Source organism: Melopsittacus undulatus, chromosome 2 (assembly GCF_012275295.1).
Source record: "Melopsittacus undulatus isolate bMelUnd1 chromosome 2, bMelUnd1.mat.Z, whole genome shotgun sequence".
Lineage (NCBI taxonomy): Eukaryota > Metazoa > Chordata > Aves > Psittaciformes > Psittaculidae > Melopsittacus > Melopsittacus undulatus.
This window is the reverse complement of record NC_047528.1, coordinates 84,815,505-84,839,814: the sequence shown is the minus strand read 5'-3', so window position 1 is coordinate 84,839,814 and position 24,310 is coordinate 84,815,505. Positions and strand designations below refer to the sequence as shown.

The following is a 24,310-nucleotide window of genomic DNA, read 5'->3' as shown; positions in this document are numbered from 1 at the left end:
CAGCTCTTGAAACATGGGGTCTTTAAAATCGTTCTCTGTAGGAAAGGAATAATTTAATTAACATGAACATAATATCCTTCATACTCTGCTGCTTTATTTCTCTTCCCTAGATATTTTGTCATGCTATTACTAAGATTAACAAATTATTCAAAATATTTTTTATGGAGGAGATAATAAATTATTCACATTCTCATTAAGAACTGATATCCTTCAGTTATAAAGGAGGAATTGGATTCCCTGATTTACTTTTCTGTCACAAAGCCTAAATGATTAGGCAGGGCCTATTTCAGTTTGATAAAGCCACTGGGATTATACCTGCTTGAGTGTACTTGCAAAAAAAATCATACCACTAGTAACTCTTTCCTGTTCGTAAGATTCAGTAAAATTTGATTTGTCTTTCTCTTCTACCTTTTATGATATGTGCAGGACCATATTTTCTTCTTTCGCAATATTTATGCTGAAACCCTCTTGCTTACATGAAGATGAGGCTGATACCTTCAATCACCAGCATCAGTAATGATCTCAGCATCAGTAATGATCTCACATTTTACAATAATATTTAGGTTTAAGCAATATTTTTTTCTTTAAATACATCATGGATACCAAGCTACAAAAACCTACCCGAGACCTAAACCACCCAGGAAAAAAGGAATGTGGGCACTACTGCTGTGTTTGCTGTGTGTAAAGGGAGGACATTCTTTAACTGTAAATTAGCCTTTGTCTCTGTTTTAATGTAATGCTTATCCTGTTCATAAGTCATAGTATATAAGCATACAGAGGCGGTTTTAATATTAAGTATAATTTGGGTATTCTTAGGGTAGTGCAGAACAAAGATTTATGTTACAAATAGATGAAATCATAAGTCTGAATCATAACCTTTACTGTTACAAGGAGTAATATTGCATAACCACTGAAGCCCACAACACAAAATTCTTCATTGGACATCAGGGTTTATGTTAACAACACACATAAGATGCTTTATTGCATTCATAGTCAGTTGGTCTAGTATCGTCTGCTCAGTGGAGGAAATGGAACTTTTTTCTTTGCACAGTAATATCTTTTGAGATGACAACAGTTTTACAGGCTCATGAAAACAAAGCTGGCAGAGTATTTTATTTTCTGGGACTCTGCTTGCTGTGACATTAATTTTGCCATGTAGTGGTTTAAGCCTAAGTATTTGACACTTCTGATATTACTGTTAATATGCTATGTAAGGTAAAACATGTATTTGCAAAAACAGATATAGCCTTTATAATTTAACTAAGTAATGAAAGTGCACCAATACTAAAGTACTTCCCACCCTTCCATGTTGGTAAGGCACTTGATAATTTTATTTTCACAAATCTCCACTCTACTTGAGGGAAGGTATTTAACACTGTATTCATTTTAACCCAGAGAAACAGAGGCATAGGTGTACTAAAGTTTTCCCATACTAAAATAAAACACAGAGGCTTGAAAAGTGAGCAAATACTTTTTTTCTCACAATTATGTGGTGAAACATTTGGAAAACAATTTCCATAGAAAGTCTAAAGGGCAGAGACCTAGAATGCAAACTATTGCATCCAACCATCAAGGAGTCCATGAAACTCTCTTATAAATGAAATAATATTCTTCTGCCTTTTTCACAATGAAGACCAGTAATTTAAGCTAATTATTGAGGTCTGCTGCCATTTTTACTACCCATGCTACATACAACCAGCAGAAACCACAAGCTGAATTGTAGGCAGTCCTGTCAGAAGCTGTTACAGTTCCTTTTTTTCTAGCCATTTTATATGTTTTTTTCTTTTCTGTTAAATAGGAATATAAGAATTTGATTGTTGAAAAGAACTGTTGTTCACACCTGTATGAATAAGACATTAAGTTTTCAACATGCACAAACAAGCAATTCAGTTTTCTCACACACAATAGTGCAAGACCACAATACACAATATAGTAGCATGTCACTACCTATTGACGAGCCTTTGCCTTTCCAGCTTGCTCTACATCTTTACAAGTGCGAAATCACCAACTGTATCCTATTAGTCTTTTCCTCTTATTGATTATTCCCTTTTCCAAATAAAACTGAATTTATATTTTATTTTTGTTTCTTGGATCCACAGATTTACCTTATTTTCCCAACTGAATTAAGTGGAAATGCTTTTTTTCCCCCCTACTTTTTGGTACCTCTCCCTGTTGCTAAGAGGAATACAGAGTTTTTTCAGACTTCTTGAAGCCTATTTACTTATAGGGTTCCTCATTTGATATGCAATGTTAGCCTGTTTTGCCTTCTACAGGTGGTGTTTGTCTTTGCAATACAAGCATATTCAGGTGATTCAGATGAGAATGAGAGATTCAGTGATCCCAGATTATTTAGCTGAACAAAGAGAACTTTTTTGGTGATAAGCTTATTCTACCTCCCTAAAATCAGAATATTAATAATGAAGAGTTTTCACTTTAACAGGAAAATCAGGGACTGTAGCCAGATCAGTGTTATTCAGTAGCCAAATACAAAATGAAATATATTTTTAACAATGAGCTTAATAAAATCTGAGAACAATTCTCAAAGAAAGGTGAAATAATCATCACTGGCAAATATTACATCAAGTGGAGCGGGTTATTTTCTAGTTAAATTCTCTTGTTCCAGAAGAGTTGTTCACACTGAGCCTTGAGTTTTTCAAATGAGTTCTAAGAAAACATGTTTATTAATGTCAAATTAAATGGTTGCAATGACTGAAATGTTTTGCAGTGAAGAAATGAAAAAAAAGCTCTACAGAGTTCTGGATAAGTAAACGTTTCTTTAAACATGCTTGTATTGGTTCAATCAAAAATGGCAAACAATACTTTGAAGTTTCTGAATTGGCATTTTCAGAATTTCCATTATATTATTTTGCTTATTCTTTTACTAATGATGGATGAAACCTGGGACAAGAAATCAAGTGCCAGCAATTTCAGCTACAGGTTGGGCAGAGAAGAGATTCTGAGCAGCCCTGAAGAGAAGGACTTGGGGGTGTTGGTTGATGAGAAATTGAACATGAGCGCCAGCTTCAGTGTACCCTTGCAACCCAGAAGGGCAACCGTATCCTGGGCTGCATCAAAAGAAGCATGCCCAGCAGGTTGAAGGAAGTGAGCCTGCCCCTCTGCTCTGCTCTTGTGAGACCTCACTTGCAGTATTGTGTGCAGTTCTGGTGTCCTCACCATAAAAAGGACATGGAACAGTTGGAACAAGTCCAGAGGAAGGCCACGAGGATGATCAGGGGACTGGAGCACCTCCTGTGTGAAGACAGGCTGAGAAAACTGGGGCTGTTCAGTCTGGAGAAGAGAAGGCTGCATGGCAATCTCATAACAGCCTTCCAGCATCTGAAGGGGGTCTACAAGGATTGTGGAGAGAAACTCTTCATTAGGGACTGTAGTGATAGGACCAGCGGTAATGGGTTCAAACTTCATCAGGGGAAGTTTAGATTGGATATAAAGAAACAGTTATTTACTATGAGAGTAATGAGGTACTGGAATGCATTGCCCAAGGAAGTTGTAAATGCTCCATCCCAGGTGGTGTTCAAGGCCAGGCTGCACAGAGCCTTGGGTGACATGGTTTACTGGGAGGTGTCCCTGCTCATGGGAGGGGGGTTGGAACTTGATAATTTTAAGGTCCATTCTAACCCTGACTGTTCTACAATTCTATGATTGATACAGATTGCACAAGCTTTCTTTTCTTTACACATAACCACTGCACTCTGTTGGCTCTAATGAATCACCATTTTCTTTTCAGTTTTATGGTCATTAGTCTTTACACAAAAGGAAGATATCTAATAATTAAATTAAATTTGGAGATCCAATGTATTCCCTTAGGTTTTAGGAAAAATGAACTGTTTTTGAACCCTTTTCTAACCTTTACTCCAACTTAGTGCTGCCATATATCAGAAAATAAACCTTTGTATTTTTTTCTTTAAGTTATACCGAATGACAGTTTGAGAAGATCTGTTTACTGTCATCTTTATGCACAGGGATTTTTGCTCTACCTTTTATTCAGTTGACACCTATGACAAACAGCTATTGGGAAAAGCTTTTGTGCCTACATTTGTTCAACTTTTGACTGCAACTCACTTATGCCTTGGGCTTTTTTAGAGACTGTCCTCAAACATATGGAAAATGAAAATGCCTTAGATTTGAAGGCTGTCTGCTTCTTCTTTTGACAGGTTTAAAATAGATAATCCGAATTGATTAAGTCAACTTCCATGACAATTTTCAGTCCAGTTTTCTCATGGCAAGATATTGTCAATGAAAGTTAGAGTTACTGACCTTAAATGTCTCCTCCTATTCCAGAAAGGTATTGTTTTAGTGTGATTTTATCCACTACTCTAAGTATAAAAAAGAATCAGCAATGATGATCTGTTTTCTTTCTTCCTGAATCAAAGAAAATCAATGTGTCTCTTACTAAGAACTAAAACTGAGCAGCCACTACAAAAATAAGTAAAAGCTAAATTATAGAATTTTGTTATATTTCCCATGAAAATGTTGATGTTGGTAGTCATCTTACCTCCTGATTTATGGATTACTTATGATTCCCATTTCTGGCTTCATACAGGTGTACAGGGTCTGCAGCAATCAATTCTATTCAGAAACACTGCAGCTCACATTTAACGTTGAGTCATCCAAACCCTGTCTTCTATGTCAGTACGATTCAGAGTGCTCCTGATACTATCAAGTAATTTGGGTCCTTGATCCTTTCCAGAATATCTTATAATGGCTTCTCTCTCTGTGTCTTCACTGGGGGACTTTATTAATTTCCTTTTTTTTTTTTTTTAGCTCATACTATAGCAAGACTCTCCAGTCCAGTAAATTTCCAACATGTCTGCTTCTAAGCATTTTGTCCTTTTCTGCCGTTTCTCAAGGGCCCAAACATATCCCTCAATATTCCTTTCTGAATTTGAGAGGCCACCAACTCATGTATTTATTGGATTTTTTGAATACTGACTATGTTTTGTTCTGAATTAGCACTCCTGAGCAGGTTGTAACCTTTTTCACACAACAGGAAGCAATGCACAATCCTCAACCAAGAACTGCTAATTGTCTTTATGTCTTTATGCTATATTTCAGTGACCCCTCAGGAAACCAAGAGAATCATAATAAATATCGTATTAGCCACAGGAATTTAGGGAGTAAAATATTATGAGTATTTAATTAAGTCTTAATAGAGTTTAAATATGATCTGTATCTATACCTGAGTCCAACAAGTGAGTATCTATGTGCCCAATGTATCCCAGATCTTTGCAGTAGGGTTTAAATATTTCTGAACATATAGCTAAACTGATGTGTCCTTACATGGTATAATGACTGAGGAGCAGAGGTGTACATAAGTACCATGTGAGACAACACTAACAATAAAGATGATATGTGTAGTCATGAGGATCTTCAGAATTTCAAAAATAAATTATTTTGTGGTTTGAGACCTATGGACCTAAAACAAGTACAGTATGTGCATGTTTTGTCAGAAATCATTATTGTTAAAAAAAGAACAAGTTGGTGATTACAGTTGCATCAGGGCTCACTCCCAAAACTATAATAAAATCCATCAGCAATGACATCCAGGCCATTATTTGACTTAATTTCCTACTCTGGACTACGAAAGTAATCAAAATAACTTGATAATAAATTTAAAATAAATGAAGGTTATATTTTCTGAGGGCTTTTATAGAATAGAAATATTATAATTATTATAATTTATAAATTTAGTCCTGAAACTTTGTTTTTTTGGAGTGTATTTTTTTTCACTTGCATTATGCCAAAATAAACATCTTGAACTTATATCTAGCACTAGGAAGATATGACTGCTTGGTTTAAGTACCAAGTTGTCTGCTGCTGCTGTTCTTAATGCGTCATAGCTATTTCTGTGGAAAGCCTTCAATACTTCTAAAACCAAATAAGCAAACAGAATTGATTTCAGGCTCATATTACTTCATATGTGTAGCATATAAAACACAATAGAACAAAGGTTTTGAAATGTTTATTTTGCTGTCTGAGCAAAAGAAACTACTCAAAACTGTGAAACAAAAATTCTATTGAGAGAAGTAACTTGAGGCAATAGAGGTCTCAGGCCTTGATGACATTCGTCAAAGGTATCAGCTCCTAGCGAAACCCAAAATACTTCAGTTACATTGCAGCAATATTCTGGCTAATATTTTATCTATAAGGACAAGGACAAAGAAAAGTGATCTGCAAAGCTGTGAGTAGGAGAAAAATTTCAGTTAAGGGGACAACTTTAAAACAGTTCATGTAAAGACTGAACCCCCAGCTCTAAAAACCATTGTTCTATCTAAGGATTTTGAATGAAATGCAAGTAAATCTATAATTCTCTTTTGTCTTTTATTTGCTTTTCTGCTTTGTTAGGTAAGAGCTTGACCATATATTTTCATTTAAACCTGATTTCCTTTTATTTTCAATTTGAGTAATACATGTAGCTAATTCCGTGAGAATGTTTGAATCCAGAGATTATCTGCTGACAGGTTTCAGGGTTTCACACTGAGGCTCACATTGCCACATATTTGATTTTAGGATGCTGAACACAATTATTCTTACCAACTCTGCCTGTTTTCTTGAGTACTAAGAAACCAAAAATGTAAAGTGGAGCTCAATTCTACCGTACTACAGAAACCCTTAAACTTAAAAAGGTGAAGAGTGTATAAACATTAAGACTATGAAAATGCATAACTTGAGAAATATATATAAATGTGAGTCACAGCAAAGAATAATAGCTAAACTGCCTGTTTCAAAGGTTTTTGAACTATGTCAAGGAAACAACTTTGGAAAAGGCAAAAGTGCTGAGTAATCTTTCTATCCCATTCACTTAAAAGAGACAGTAAGAGACACACACACATATGTATATGTGTATATATATGTATATGTTTCCAGTAGCTGTCTGCTGTGTGAAGTGTGATATTTCTCCAGGAAAAAAGCAGTACAATTTTTGGTTGTATATAAAAAGTAGAAGGATATAACAGCACTAGTGTCATTACTGATTTCACAACACTTTGCAGATTTTGATTAAAATCTGCCCCAGCTTCAGAATTTTACTGTGCTTTCAGAGATTGGACTAAGCGATAAGTATAGCCAGGAAAAAGTTTAAAATTGAAGTAAAAATACATCTGTCAAAAATAATCAGATATTTGACGTATGTCAAAAAATTCAATTATGTTTGAACCGAAGCAATTATAGTTTCCTTTCAGCCATGGACTCAAGATATTTTTGTGTGTGTTTGAGCCTAGAAAAAGATTAAGAAAAGGGGAAGCTGTCATAGTCTTAACTTATTTGCTAGTACTTTATCCTAGGGTAACATGAACTTTCTTCAAGAGAGAAAGGATAAAGTTTGGTGGGTTTTTTTTTTTGTGTCTGGGTACTAAAAAGAAAGTCACACTTGTTCATAAAGCATATATTGTGTGTTTCTTGCATTTTTATAAGTATTTCTGTGGTTATTTTCAATTATTTTTTTTAAAGGTTTTAGGCAGGTTATTAAGTGCTAGTAGACTAGTCAGATACAGAGCACATTTAATTCACTGTCGCAGAGGGGGATAGAGTTTGGCCCATAGTTTTCCTGTTAGCACAGTAGGGCAGAAAATCTAAGATCCTATTTCCAAAAAATATTACTATCTAACACTCCACTCACCTCAGCAATCCCTTTTCATCCACACTGTTTCTGGTCTTTCTTCTATATCATTATTTATGAACTAATCTGTCTTGTGAATACCAGAATTATATTTAAATGTGTTAAAAATAAAATTAAAATTTAGTTAAGGAAGAACCAATTGACCTAATGTAACTGAGTTTTACTTGTCTGTTTTTTAGTGTGTCACAAATTGAATCATTCAGAGAAAAGGAGTACTGGTACATCTCTAACAGTGCTGATATAGAAGAGATTTTGCATTGTTTTCCTTCAATTTTGCAGTATGTCTCCTACTTTCTCTGACTTTGGATCTAGGACATTACTGTGCTGCAGACCTTTATATTTTGGATGCCTGGATCTCACAAACTTTTATCAACATAAAGTTGTCATCAGGGAAATGAAGATGATTGATAGACAATTTTCATATGTATAAAATGGTCAAAGGGAAATAGGATACATCTACTCTCCATCAGATTATTGGAGGGAAAAAATAGATTTTGAAGGAAAAACAAGAGAAACTGTCAGTCCACCACAAAGTTTTAGAAAAAGTGTTGGACCATAGAATAATTAGAAAACTTTTGTTACTTTCATGCCTGATTATTCTTCTTCACTCCCTACTCTTATCTATTTGGCATTCCTTCTGCCAGATGTCTTTCATATAATGCAGGGTGGCCTCCTCCACTGCTTCTGCTTTCATGTCAAAATAATGCTTTTGATTTTGGCTGCAACTGCACAATAGGCTAATAGAGGATAATTTTACAACTGGAAAGGAAACTTTATGCTTGGCTTTTTAGACATGCTTAATTTAAAAACAAAATAAATAGCATTAAATGAAACAATGTATTTAGTTACTGAGCCCTGTTTTCAATCAATTTATTTTAACCTAAATAGCAAACATTTAATTTGTTTCCATTTTTCGTACCAGAAAGAAATTTCTCTAGATGAAATCTCTTAATGAAATAAGCCAAAAAGACTGCCAGTCTTTTTGTGTACAAAATTGTATTAAAGCAAGATTTATAAAATGGCAAACAAATCTTATAAACATGCGTATCTAATGAATTTTATTGTGTTCTTATGACAATGATGATGTAAAGCCTTTCAGATGAAGGCTCAAATATTCATTCCTTTATTTGTGCCATTATTTTTTAAAGCAACTTCTCAAGTTTTAACCAGTCATTTGTAGAACTGTTTATTAACATCTGATCTGCATATTCATGAATTAATTTTTTCAACTAAGGAACTCAGCAACTCGGGAGCAGATCTTATTGATGTATATAATAAATACCTGAAGGGAGAGTACAAAAAGGATATGGTCAGGTTCTTTTCAATGGTGCCCAGTGACAGGAAAAACAGGAGCTTCCATCTGATCATAAAAACTTTTTTACTGTGAAGGTGGCTGAGCACTGGAACAGTGAGACATACAGAGAGGTGGTGGTGTCTCCATCCTAGCAGATATTCAAAAGCCTTCTTGGACATGGTCTTTGGCAACCAGCTCTAGGTGACCATGCTTGTGCAGGGGGATTGTACCATGTCTGCCAGAGGTCCCTTCCAGCTTCAACCATTTTGTCATTTTGTGAAGCCTTCAGAGGTATGGGAGAGGACAACTCTAACTTTTCATAGAAGAAACCATAATTCAGGAATCAGAGTCCAAGAAATACAATCATCGTTGGCTACCTGTGAAAGAAATCTTTCTTACATCCAACCTACCTAATAAACTGTACTGAGGAAAGAAAAATGGTAATGTAAACATTAAAAATCAGGATGAGATGAATTTAACCTTTAGCATTTTGCATCCTTATTGTATTAGCTTTTGCTTACTTTATTGTATATAACTTGAAGTAACTTGAACTGCATTACATTCTATGCCTCTGCGGGACATTTGGTCATGTTGTTCCATCTGCATGACCTTGTACTTTGCTGAACTTCATACAGTTCTCCTGTCCCACTTTTCCAGCCTGTCCAAGTGTCTGAAATTTGGCTTTCCCTTCTGTCCACCTCAGTGGTTTAGTGTCATCAGCAAACTTGGTGAGAACCTCTTTCTTGGCAGCATTATATGTAACTAACTTCCCTGACCCGTTTAGCAATGGGACTGTCTTCCTTGTGCTTCTGCTTGCTACTCACATATCTGAATTTTTTTTTCCTTGCTGTTTTGATATTTTTGTCTATTTCAGTTCTAGCTAAGCCTTTGCCTTTCTGACTGAATTTCTGCATAGGCTCCTGTAGTCATTGATGGATATCAGTCCACATTTCCATAGCTGGCATGCTGCTTTCCTTGCCTTTAGGTGCACTGAAAAGCTAATTGTTAAGCTGTGGTGATCTCTTGTTCTGCCTTCTTCTTTTCCCTTTGTAGGAGGTGAACTGTTCTTCATATCACCTGCAATTCAGTGAGATGAACTGGCTGCATCTAGCTTAGCAAACAAGAATGTATTTTATATAGAATCATAGAATAGTTAGGGTTGTAAAGGACCTTAAGATCATCTAGCTCCAACCCCCCTGCCATGGGCAGGGACACCTCACACTAAACCCTATCACCCAAGGCTTCATCCAAAACATGTGTTCATAAAATCATAAACAAGACAAAGAATAGTGATCTATCCTGATCATAGAATTGCATAATCAGAGAACTGTTTAAGTGGTAAGGAACCTCTAGAGATCATCTTGTGCTTTCAGCCCCTCCCTTCCTCAAGCAGTCATCTCAAGTAGGTTGTCCAGGACCATGTCCTGTCAATATTTCCACAGATGGAGGCTGTTGGCTGTCAGTTGAGAAAATTTTATTCATATTTACCTATTTACTCTGCCTAACTATAATACTGATGTAGCAAAAGTAATGCAGACTTGTACATTCTCACAGTTTATTAATTATAACCCACAACAAAGGAAGATGCAAACAAAAATGTATCTACCCTTAATAACAGCTGAGGCAAAAATGCTGTCTAATTCGTTATTAAACTCTTGGAATTTTGCACTGATCCACTTTTGGAAGAGCTGCTATAAAAATATCTTAGTCTTCATTTGTGACCCCTTCTTTTATCTCTGCTAGCAGGTGAAAATAAGTTAAGAAAACCTAGGCCTAACTTTTATTATGTATTTTGGATACTTAGTGGAATGCTGACAATATCTCACTCTTTACTGCCTGATATCAGGCCTCTTTTCGGATGAGTTCATTGAGAAATAGTTAGCAATCCTTCTCCAGCAGCAGCTGCTGCTGTCTGTGAATATTTTGGAGGTTGTCCTTTACAGATTCTGAGGATAATGGTAGAAGCCAGACCTGATTATATTATGTTGATGTTTATATGGCCAGTGCTAATTTTAGTAGGGCTGACTGTGGTTTTAACTGGAGTGACTCTATACTAATAATTTTAATGGAGAAACTATCCAGCCAAAAAAACACCCAAACAAAAGTGGCAAGTCTTAAATGATTCTCCATCAGACTTCAAGAAGACGTAGTGACCTCTGCCTCATCTCTCTTTTTTCAATTAGAGGAATCCGAACTGAGTGCCATTCTTCTGAGTACAATCAATGGAAGGCAATCTGAGATGCTACAAAATGAAGAGCAATACATCAAGGCGATAGTCCTTTCAAATTCTAGAAAATCTACCATCAAAGCACCTTACTAATATGAAAAAATACATGGCTTTATGATAAGGTTAGATGAGAGGATGATGATTCTTTTCAAAGATATTGCAAGATACTTTGCTCATTGCCATCGCAGTTTTATCACTGTGGCACTGCCTGTGCTGCTTGCTTTTAACCATTTTCCTAAGCTACTGCAGAGGCAACAACTGCATTTTTACCCATCTGTATTCCTTCCAAATAGCATCCCAATGATGGGGGTCCACTGCTTCATTACTTTAATTAATTTTAGCTCTCACAGTTCTGTGCTTTCTAGGGCTGACAGAGAAATTACACAGAACTTGATCACAATGCAGTGCCCTACAGAAGTGAAGCAGGGAATCTGAAATACACTCATTTTGATTTAATTACCTGATGCAGTTCTGATTTCTAGACTCAAGTGTCAAAGGATGCAGTGCCCAAGAAATCTTTTAATCAGCCTTTGGAGAGGCTTGAGGCATGTCTTAAAAACAGGTTACCTAGAAAAGAAATGAGGGAGGACACAGATCTCTGTAAGACAGTTGACTCTAATTGCAGCCCCTGGCTTGAATCAGATGGCTTCAGTTTTTTGAAGGGTCAGCTGAGCTTGCTTTGCTATCACTGTTCCCTAATGGCCTCTAGGACAGCGAAAGTCAGTTGTTAACAAAATCTGGCTCAAAGCATTTTTCCAAATGTGATGCAGCTCTATTAAAAAAAAAAACAAACAAAAAAACAAAAACAAGCAAACGAAAAAAGAAAAAACCAAAACAAAACCCCCCACAGAAACCTCACTATGGATTTCTTTGGATTTCTCATTAGGAATGTGTGGATAGTTATAGAATGCTTAGGTTTGGAAAGGACCTTAAGATCAATTAGTTCCAACCCCCCTCACACTAGACCATGTCACCCAAGGCTCTGTCCAGTCTGGCCTTGGACACTGCCAGGTATGGAGCATTGACCACTTCTTTGTGCAACCTGTTCCAGTGCCTCACCACTCTCCTAGTAAAGAACTTTCTTATATCTAACCTGAACTTCCCCTATTTAAGTTTAAACCCATTACCACTTGTCCTATGTCTTACAGTTCCTAATGAAGAGTCCCTCTCCAGCACCCCTATAGGCCCCCTTCAGATACTGGAAGGCTCCTATGAGGTCTCCAGGCAGCCTTCCCTTCTGCAGGCTCAACAGCACCAACTTTCTTAGCCTGTCTTCATATTAGAGGTGCTCCAGCCCCCTGATCGTCCTTGTGGTCCCACTCTGAACTTGTTTCAACAGTTCCATGGCCTTCTTATGTTGAGTCATCACAATATAAATACATGAAGATAGGGGTTCTACTGCTGGTATCAGTTTTTGGTATACCTGGCAGGTTAATTGAGGTCCATAGGCAAATAGGAGCAACTTGGCTGGTAATGCAAATTTGTATTAAAGTTGTCCACATAGATATTGTCTTTTGTGCTGGCTGACTTTCTCTAAACGAGAAGGAGAAAAAAGAAGCATGAAGCAATGTGTTGTTTTTGCAATTAGGTCTGTTTAATCTGTCTTATAAACCAGGGAAATTCATAAGGAATTAAATCTGTATTAGAAGTTAATGTTCAGTTGGTTAGTTGACAGCTGCAGGCAAACCCAGTGATACAGAAATTACTGTCATTATGAAAAGCTTCCACTAAGAAGATTTTTATTAAAATTGTGAATACCATCTGTTTCAACAGCAATATTGTAAAATTTATCTTTTCATGATCTTTAATAACCAATTTTCTGCCAGAATGACCTAGAATGCTATCTTATGTGTTCTGTATTTAAATTTATTAAGAAAATCCAAGACAGTATGTCCTGTAACAGGCATAACCAAGCTATAGCTCAAACAGTATACACAGTGCATATGTAGTAAAAATAAGTATTAGTTTACAGTCTGTTCTACTTGTCATTTGATAAAAGAGTTGCAAATGAAACTTACAGATGTATCGTGATGGTGTTACGAAGTGCTTGCATACTGTTGTTGATTACACTATTTTGATATGCATGTACTTGTATCAATATTATATAAGACAGTCTAATTGCAAATACATCCTGAAGAATACACTTCTAATTTAAAGAACTTAAAGGCCTCTTCCTCTCTACACCAGAGAGGCCCAAAGCAGGCAAATCATAGTAGAGAGTTGCCTTTTCTCTCACAGAAGGAAAATAGTGCACCAGTGCAGGAGCTAACTTGTGTTCCACAGTGATGGATACTATTTGAGATATTTTCAGACAAATGGGAATAATGTGTGTGGTCATCTTATCTATTTTGGATACTGTATTAAAAAAACAGTTGCTAATTTTTAAAGGTCTCTAAAATTACCATAATATTGCACAAAATATGCATATATATGTCATATAACTTTTAAATATTGGATATGTACTTAACACATCAAATAGGGAGATTAAGGTTTAAAGAAAAATCTTAAACATTTATTTATAGAAAACAAAAGATATATAATCTAATTTTTTATCTATTTTAAATTTTAATTTTATTTTTAAATTTTAAATTACTTTTCAGTGATATTGTCAAGCTATTTTGTGGTCAAAGATTTCTGAAATAATTATTTCAAAGACAAATTGCTCATGCTATGATGGTCTTAAAAAATACACAAAAATTAACAATTATAAAAGCAAAACAGTTCCATAACTACTACATGATAAACCTTTTACATGCAGAAATACAGACATAGTTAGGTAAAAGATCCTTAGCTTATGTAGCACCCATAATAATGTGAGGGAGGATCTATGTTTAAGGTCTTTAGGCATCGTTACTACAAGAGGCAGAAATCTTGTGGAGTGGTTTGTCTTTAAGTAATCCCAATTTTCCTAATTTAAGATCAATTTTCCAACCTTAATTTGGTTAGTTTATTTTAATTTAAGATTGCTTCTAGCTAGGAGATGTACAGCTACTGAAGCACATCAACTTCAGTTAGGTTGTATACTGTAGGAGGTACCTACACAACACAGTACAAGATAATTCTTCATGAAGGTAATCAGTAATACAGGGCAATTTATGAATTTAAACATGTGGAGAGTATTGCTAAAGACTGGCTACGTGAACGAGGACATGAAGACAGTGACATGTTACAGCTGATTCAGCTCTCGGACAGAAAAATATAAGGGAACAAAGTACGTGAAGCATGAGCCGAGGATGTAGAAAACTGTGGGTGAAGAAGCAAAAGTAGCAGTGCAAGCAAGAAGAAAGGAAACTGGGATGTGTTAAGACACAATAGTGAACTGTTAGCACGTTTTGGAGACCAGGCTCTCATCCGCTTAATGTAACTAATTGTATCTTAGTTGCTGCATGCTGCACGGTAAATGTATCCACTAATACAGCAAGCTATTGATTATGTATCCAATACTAATACAGCCATTTATTGTATATGTATCAAAGTATAATATACTAAGCTATTGTAAGCAGACACAGGCACTCTTAACCAAAGAATGATTGTTACTATGCCAAAGAATGATGTAAGGCAGTAGAAAAAAAGGTATATAAACTCTGTTAACCCTGGCAATAAACGAGGCTTGTGGATCATCATTGGATGAGCTTGTCTCCTGTCGTTTTCCCACATAAACATGCTGTTAATCTATTCAAGATACTCTGGGTATCTTTATTCAAGGTTGCTGTTTGTGTTGAAAGATTAAATGATAGCAAGAAGAGATTGTGAGGTAGCAATAGAAGTTGCCATGTCCAGTAGACTTTATAATTAAGTGGTAGCAGAGTTGGTGCAGATGAGGAGTCCTGACTTCTGTTCTGTGTTTTGGAGCGCTATATTTCAAGCCCATCTCTCTCACCTTCCTATGACTTACTTGACCTTTTTTGCTTCTGTCCTTTCCTGTCTGTCATCATTTTACTCTCTTCCTACACATCCACCTTCCATAAATCCACCTCTTTTTTATATCGAAGATTTCACTACAGTTTCCTTATCACCTGTTCTGGTACATGTCTCACCACTGAAGTATTCACCTTCAAGGCATTTAGGCTGCAGGAAATTGAACATTTGGATGCCAAGATAGTTTCCCTGCTGACATTTTCTGAGTACACAGTAACCTGTGGTTATCAGAAGAAGCAAGCACAGGGAGAGTGCTGCTTGTCCCATGCACACTAATTTGAGCAGATTCAGTCTCAGATAAATTTGAGCAGATTCACTGAGCAATCCTCATAGACCTTTATTAACACGTATGCATTGTAGCAGGCATGACAAATTATCACAGCAAACATTATCAAAGCTTAATGTAGAAGTAGTTATTCATAACTAAGTGGTTTTCCTGCTTACAGAATTAAAGGTGGAACCCTAACTCCGAGCTGTCAGTTCCATCAAATTGCAAGAATTCTTTTCAAAGCAAGGAGCTTAATAATAAAAAGACCATATGGTTTGCTTGCTCTATTCTGTGTAATTTCTCTATAACTTTATTTCTGAAATAGTTGTAATACCCTGAGGTAGATGTTGTGACACTTGGCAGACTGGCAAGTCATTGGAAAAAGGCCCTTAAAAATGCAATGTATCACACCACCTTCATTATAGGCAACAGTGGTTTGTTGGGTTTTTTTAACAGCAAATTCAATCAAATGAAAAATTGTACAGAAAACACATGGCTTATATAATAATGTAGATTCTTTCAAATTTATATCAATTATGTCCTGAACATGAACAATTACTTTTGGATTAGTCTTTTTTTATTCAGTGTTACTCTCTTATATTGCAGCCCTCATATGCTCAAAAAACATGACTTAGGCCCTAGAAAATAATAGGATTGTCTTACATATATTATACATGATTTTTGAATATTAAGTGTGGGACATTTGCTTGATCATGATTGTTTTGTTTTCAGCCTTTAGTGTCTCCCTGGGTTTCATTTCAAAGTGTTATGAGTGCTACTATACAAAAGATTTTGAGATTTGGCTGTAGCAAGAGCAGGGTAAAATGAAATCTGCTATCACTGGGAGAATGGTACACTGTGATAAATGTTACATAGTGTATCAGTCAAAAAAAAAGAAGAAAAGGAAATATATGAGTAAAATGATGCAAATAATTTTCAAAAACTTTTGAAATACCATAATATTCTGTTCTATCTTACAGGAATCCGATTAGCTCCAAAACAAAAACTGAACATCCCAGTGTTATTCATGCCAGATACAATGAAAACTTATGAGGCGGTAGTGGTAATACATGTAATGAGGGAAAATGGTGAAAACTGGCCTTATGAGGATTCTGCTAAATTAAATAAAGACTTGCAGAGGTAACTTATTTTAATAGGAAAAGTAGTTGAGGATATTCAATCCTGTTATTATTTTCCCCTTTCTCTATTTGTGTGTAGCTCCCAAGGGCAATAAAGTGTCTAAATTTGAAGGCACTAGGTATCCACCAGAAGTTTTAAAAGTATCCTGCAAAATATACAGATTTAGGGTAAGACTTTTATCTGTTTTAATATCAATTTTTTTTCTAACTTTAAATGAAGAAAATGTAAAGTACTAGTTGCCAGTGCAGTTCTGAGTATTAAGCAAATGAAAGCTCTTAGATGCCTTTAATTTTTTTTTTGCATATTGTACTAATAATAATTCTTCTATGGATATGTTTATTTAATGCATAACCTGTGTAAAATTTTTTTCATTGCAGACATGACATAAGAGAGAGCAGATAAGGCCAAATGTTCTCATATCCTTCAAACAATATTCAATGACACTAAGTGATAATTGCTGTTCTGATTTTGTTGGATTTTTCTTATATGCTGAAATGCTAAACATGGAGTCTCAACTCTCCAACAACTCTTAAGACTAGATTGCTTTTGAAAAAATTCTCATCAGTCTATCATAATGATACTTTCACTTATTTTCCAAACAGTGTTACTGTAGCAGAGAATGGGGGAATTAAAGGAATACTGTGGATCTATCCAGTTCATGGATTACCAGAAGCACCACAGCAGAAATTAGTTCCAAGTAAGTAATGACTGAAAAAACTCAAATGAAAGAAAATGAATGAATTTAAGAAAATGAAAGTCATTGCTACACCTGCTTGATCATGAGAATTTGCAGTACTACCTTGCTATATCTTAAAAAAAACCATAAAAACATGTACTGAAAATATAATCTCTTTCCCAATCTACAAAACAAATCTAAACCTATTATTTTGTTTTCACTGTGGATAAAAGGAGTCATGAACAGTTGAAAATCTAAAAATTTGTGCCCTTCAGTGTCCCAGTTAATGCTAAGTTAGAGAACTGAATATAAATCAAACAAAAGACTGACAAAAAAGTAAATTTCTTTCTTCTAGTATACCCAGAACAACCTGCTGGAGAGTTTACAGGGTACAAAATATTGGAGTATGTATCTGCTGTTTCTCTCAGCCTTGAATTTAATTCCTTAATAAATCCCAGAATATACATTAGTGTGAATAGCAGTAAGTTTTCCACTTGCTCCTGAGAAGTAAACTTATATTAAAAGAGAACTGTCATTCATAGGATTTTTGTTGTTACTTTTTTGGGGGATAGTAAATGTTTATAGGTTTGATGCACTAATTTTTTTAAAGGTATGATATAATCCCAGAACTGTGAAATAGAAATTGTGGATAGTATTTTAAATCTATAACGTTGATGAAACTACAGCTCAAGGTTTAGATGAGGGACAATTTTACACCAACTTGTCTTTTCATCTTGTCTTTTGATGAGTGAATATGGTACCTTTCTACACTAAATAGACTAAGGTACAGGAATAACTTATGGAAAGCTATAGAAATAGACATTTTTGCTATCAATTTAATTTGCTTAAGGACCCTTTTCTTGCAGACAAATGCCAATGATGTAATATTAATTAGAACTTTCACCTCTTTAATTTCCACTTTCATACCTTAAGGGATGAAGCAGAATATTATCATGCAATCAACCTGTTGCTCATAATGACAGTTTTAATGAGTCTCATTAGCATTAAAACTACGTATATTGATGTGAATGTTTGTTGTGTTATTTAAAGCTGTTGTGTTGTTCACTGGGAGACTTTGTGATAAATCTCCCTTTTATTGGGCTGCTCTTTTCGTTACAGAATCACAGAATCTGTGGGTGTAGAAGTTATTAATTAAAACTGTTAGTATACATAAACTGCTTAAGTAATATCACTTTTGTATATGATTAGAAACTTCAGTAAATCTTACATAATTTTAAATTCTTAAATGTTTCTTTAAAACAGCAAAACTAAACTGTGCAATATTTATAGCTGTTATTCATTAGTTTATGTTCAATAAATTTTTGTAATCCATTAATTCAAAATGAATTTGAATAGTCAAATTTGAATTTGAATTTTGAATACGTATCTCTCTTTGGTCATCACCATGTTCCATTGGGCTATATATTTTTTTCTATAAGGAAGTACTAGATCCTGCATTGAAAAATGACCTGGAATCCTGTTTATAAGTGTATCCATGAAACAGAATCCATTCCTGATATAATTGTGAAAGCCTATAGTTTTCAGTTATAAGTGGACTTTTTAAAAATCCCTGTTATAAGATATGAACCCAAAGCAGGCCGTTTACAGGAAATCTTCTTTGGTTTTAAATCATTGATTTAAAAATGATCAAAATAGTATTTCCATTTCTTTTAATGCAGACATTTGTTAAAATTGCCTGAAGGCTACAAACTGTTATGTCAAAAACAAAATCTGCCTTGCTACTGTATTAGACAGCTCATCTTTCATGTCATTCTTATTTGCATCTCAGTATATTTAAACTTCAAGAAGTTACTTGGCTTAGTATCTCATGAGACCAATTAAAATGATCTGTGGTCACAACCCATGTAGTACATGTTAAGGAGAGTACAACTTGGCTGTTTTATACAATGGAGAATCATCCAGAATTTTTTTTAAATTTTTTTATTTTTTTCAAATTCTTGTATAGTCAAAGCAGGACACAATAATTTGGGTTGGAAGAGACCACCAGAGGTCATTTAATCCAACTCCTTGCTCAAAGCCAGGTCTGACTACACCAGGTTGCTCAGGGACTTCTTCAGTGGTAATTTTTAGCCATAAATATTACTTAGCCGTATGAGAAAAAGAAAATGTAAAATCATTTCTCATAGTAAGAGGAGCTGTGGAATAGAAAATGATGTGACACAACGTGTGCACACAGTAATCTGAAATACCTGGTAAGCTGGTGTAATGCAGACAGTGTAATTTATTCTTAAGTACAGGGCCATGCATCTCAGAAAAAAAAAAAAGATGTGTTTGTAACCATCAACTATTTCAGTAGCTCTCCCTCATGGAAAGGCTTAGAAGAGAGCTAGAAGAGAGCTATAGAAATAACTTAAGCCCTGTTGAACAGGAAAAGACCAAGGGATTTTTTTTTAAATTTTATTTTTTAGAGAAAGGAAATTACTTGAACTTGGTAGGCAATGATCTGTTAAAAAAAAAATATATAGTTAATCAAGCTTCAGAACTCAAAGTTGAAGATAAACATGGTATAAAAGTAAGGGTTTCATTGCTCTTTTTAAAAACACTTTGCATGATTATTTACTAAGATATGGTTCTAAATTATTAATCCTTAAATCTTTATGGTAAGTTCAGAGTTTATTTTAAAAGAATTATTGGTAGAAATCTGATGAAAATAGTATTTGGGCCATAAAACTGAGAAGTAATCAGCGCTTCTTTTTCATGTTGATTTCTGTAACTCTAGAAAATTTTAAGTCTTTTCTTTAGGAAAATGTATTTTTCTTCAGTTCTTGAGTCTAATTTTTACCTCTTTCTGTGCCACTTATTGGCACAGAAAGAACAAAAAAAAAATATCCATTGCAGTAAGCTTTATAAAATCTGGTGAATAAGCTAAATTCAAACTACTTTGTAATGAAAAAAAAATATTTCAGAATCACTTACTGAACTGAAAAAACAAAAAGGGAAAAATTTGCAAGTGCTATTGGAACTAACTGTAGGAACAGACTTTTGTTTCCTTAGCAATATTTTGTACTGCTTCACCTAAACAGAGCAATAAGGACTGTGTGTTGGGTTAAAGCTTTCAGCTGTCTTGGTCCTTATTGGAATTCTCATATAACATTTAATATCAGTGTTCAATTTTTTTTTTGGTTAAAATCAAGATGACAATGTTTACTTGGGTTTTTGCTTCCCTGTAGCTGTGGTACGCTGTCGAGCCAGGCAGAGAGTAGAAAGACGAGTAGAAGTGCTGCTGACTGGTGTAATTCCTGCTGCAAATGCTATGCCTGCTGCAAGAAATTCTGCTATGGTTCATACAAACAAGCCAGCCAACACCCAAGAAAATGTTCAAGTCACTGATGGTAAGAATGTGTAGTTTGGATATCACACTGTTTTAAGAACATCACAAGTAAGGTTAGCACTTCACCAATTGCAAAGTTCTTGTCATGACAACAGATGAGGTTTAGACAGATCCTTCTCTCAATACGTATTTCTACCCTGTTTAAGATATGGGACATTTGTATGATTATATGTCTGCAGTTATAGGCACCTTTGAGCCTGGAATGATCTCTTTGTGTCTGTCTTGAATGTGAGGCTTGCAAACATACCATCTCTCCTTTAAAAGAGAACAGCTTGCATAAAGTCTGACGTTAGCAAAAGTATGTCTGCGTAAGCACTGCAAGGAAGTATTTATCTCCAGATTGTCCCTATTTGAAAGATGCATTCTCACTAGCAGGCCAGTATCTGCAACAAAATGGATAGAAGGAGGCTTTGTTCAAAAGAAGCAATAAAGCGTTATAAAAATAAAGCTTCCACTTACTGTTAAACAGTAGAGGACACAGTGAAAATCAATTTCTTCACAGATGCAGCAGCTTTTCATATTATATATGTCTTTGAAATAGAATAGTACAACATTTAAGTAGTGAGAAAAGAGTGCTTGTAACTGTTATATGCCCAGGACCTCTGTTAATATTTGTGTGTTAACAGTCATACTCAATAAAACAAACTATGAATTGTTACGTTTTACCTTCATCAATTATTGCACTTTTGAAACTTAACATTTTTTTTTTGGAGTTCAAAGTCATCCTAGTTTTCAAGAAAAATATTATTTAAAAATTGTGACCTGTGAAATGAAACACCTTACCATGTGTTTAACATAGCTGTAAATGAAGAAAAGGACTTCATCCATGATCCTACTTTAAGAGCGTGCTGCATTGTATAATGATAAAAGATGAGTTTACAGAAGTTGCTATGACTGCAGTCTATTAGGCAATCAGTTTGACAGGAAGCCAAGCTTGGATTTTGTGCCTCATTTCTGCCATTTAGAGTCTGGTTCACTACAGGCTTTGCAGGAATACCATATTACAGAAACTCTCCTGCCAAAGAACTGTGAAAAACTGAAAAGCTGTAAAAAGTAAATTGAGATGAATTAGATGCTTCCTTTAAAGATGATTTTCATGTAAACATGCCCCTGCCCTGCCCATTGACCAATGAGGTCTCATATAAGCAATCACTGTCCAGATCTTTAAACAAATTTCTGAATGCTTTTAAAACAGGAAGGGATCTGAAGTTGAGCAGTTAACAAGAGCTTGCATGGTATATGCTTATTAATTAGTTAATATTTATAACAGCTTAAACTTTATAAACTGTATTTATTTATATTTTGGTGTCAAAGATTTTGTCTGGACACATTATTATCTTATATGCCCATGTTACAAAGTGATATTCATCAATCTAATAAAATAAAATATGTGAAGTTTTCAGTGTAAATTCATGCTTCTTTGGAGAACTGTAAATACTGTTATAGAACTTTATTCAGCCTTGCGAGAAAAGCTGTGTATGAATATACAGGGTACAGGATTTTTTTTTACTATGGAGTAGCAGGCTTAGCTGATCATTATCAAAAAATCATAGAATGGTCTGGGTTGGAAAGGACCATAAGATCATCTAGTCCCAATCCCCCTGACATGGGCAGGAACACCTCACACTAGACTAGATTGATCAAAGCCCTGTTCAGCCTGGCCTTGAACACTGCAAGGGATAGAGCATTCACCACTTTGGACAACCTGTTCCAGAGCTTCACCACCCTCACAGTAAAGATCTTCCTGAACTTGCCCTGCTTAAATTTAAACCCATTACCCCTTAATGATTCACTGCTTCCCATTGCTGATCCTGCAGGGACTACATTAATGGGTTGTAACGTTATTGACTTGTCACATATGAGAAGTTCTCTTAAGCATACCTGAGCTATTTCCCTCCAATATGATGGTATCTGAATTGACAAGAATAGCATTCATTGAGCAAGTCGAGGCAGCATTTTGAAAGACTTACAGATTTATGATATGTAGTATGTGTTTTATTAATAGGAATAATATTTAATATTCATTACCATTGGCTTCTGCACATACTGCAAGACTGATCTGGGACATTGCATCTTTTCAAATGAAAAGTCTGGTAATGAAATGCTTTATACCATGAGTAGTAGGATCATTTATAACTATGCTTTTCATGGTTTTCAGTGACATTATATGTCATTGTCAATAGATGAATTTGATGCCCATTAGGAATCAAATTTAATGGTACTATCTAAGCTTTCTGCAGTCTACCAGTAATAAGTAAAAGTGTAAACCTAAGATAACAGCCTGGCAAGCTGTTTCTCATTTTTTTCTGTTTTGAAAGAGTGATTCATCAGAGTTTATATGTGATGTGTAGTTAGACACTTTTACATCCAAAGATAAATTATAATTACTGGCAGATCAGATTTAAGAAGTTACTACTGGGCTTCAATATTTAAATTATTTTGACAAGTATGAATTGAAGAAAAACCTTCAAGCAAGTCTTTTATGTAAAGAACTAAATTTCATCCAATCTAGAAGACACAATTTCAAACAGAAAGTTATTATAATTTTTTAAAAAAGAGGGGACAGTCTAAATACTGTCTAGCTAAAATGACATTGTTGTTCAGAAGTCAGCAGAGTTCCAGAGGTCAAATAATTAAAGCTTATTGGTTTAGACATAACAATTATGCCCCTTTTAAAGAATAATTTCAAATGTATTAAATGCATATTTCTACCCTCTATGTATTTTAAATCTATTTTCTTCCAAATGTCCCTAATGGTATTTTCAGTGAATGAAATTTAAGACCCAAGATTCACCCAAACAAGTCTGGAGATTGTTACTTTTTCTTTGAATAAACCAGCATTTTTAATTTACTTTAAATATTCAGTGGAAAATGCATGTTTCATTTTCTGTGATCTTCTAAGAACAACATTCCAACACTCACAAATTATCAGTTATAGATATTTGACTGAAATTCGTAACTTTCTAAGCAACCAGATTTGACCATGTTGAGAGCATGTGCAGTACACAGAGTATCTTCTGCTTGAGGAAATAGGCTTATCAGTCCTGTTCTGTCTTTTTTGTTTGAAATGGTAGTTTGTAACCACTCCCTTGCAATTGGTTCAGTTTGTTCCACCATTTGCAAAAACAGCAAATATATTCTATAAATTTTTAGCAGTTATCTAACATTCTAAAGTTCCTGCAATATAAAAAAGAACAAGAAAGTGTTTGCTTTGGATTAGCAATTGCTGAAAGCTGTGAGCAATGGCAAAATGAAAATGTTGACAAGGTGGTGAACAACCACCTGGGTCACTCTGTTATGGATTACTACCTAGTTTTTAAAGTTGAAAACTCCAGCTAAAACCAGAGAACTAGTAGAAGCAAAGATCAGAGCATCAGAGTAGAGATGGAAGCCTATGTGAGTTATTTTGTCAACTATATAATTTTTGTTAACGTCTGGTCATTTGATTTTTATTATGACAGAAACATGGGAGACATTTGATGTATTGTTTGTTTCCTTTAATGAACTGCAATATATATAGGTATTTTAATGAACAACTTCAAATAGGACTTTTTTTACCTGTTGATATACAAGGTTACCACTTAGTCCACTAAAAAAGAAACAATTCAGCATTTTTTTCTCTCACTAGTAATCCTTTCTACTCCCATTTCTTAATATAATTAGAATAATAACTACAAATACTGGAAAAAAAAAACTTGTCAGTTGTGAGGAAGAATAATTTAGAGCTGCTAATATTTCTGTTTACAGAAAATCTGTGCGGATTTGGTTTAAACCACGACAGTCACTCATTTCTGTTTCT

At 34.9% G+C, this 24,310-nt stretch overlaps 1 protein-coding gene across 1 annotated transcript in view; it reads left to right on the top strand.

The window, feature by feature from the left end:
- CFAP47 (cilia and flagella associated protein 47) overlaps positions 1-24,310 on the top strand; it is a 285,559-nt gene that overhangs the window by 233,258 nt on the left and 27,991 nt on the right. Inside the window, exons 59-61 of the mRNA XM_034074649.1 lie at positions 16,324-16,483; positions 17,086-17,180; positions 20,351-20,512. Coding sequence (XP_033930540.1) covers positions 16,324-16,483; positions 17,086-17,180; positions 20,351-20,512 — 417 coding nt within the window. The remainder of the gene's footprint in view (positions 1-16,323; positions 16,484-17,085; positions 17,181-20,350; positions 20,513-24,310) is intronic.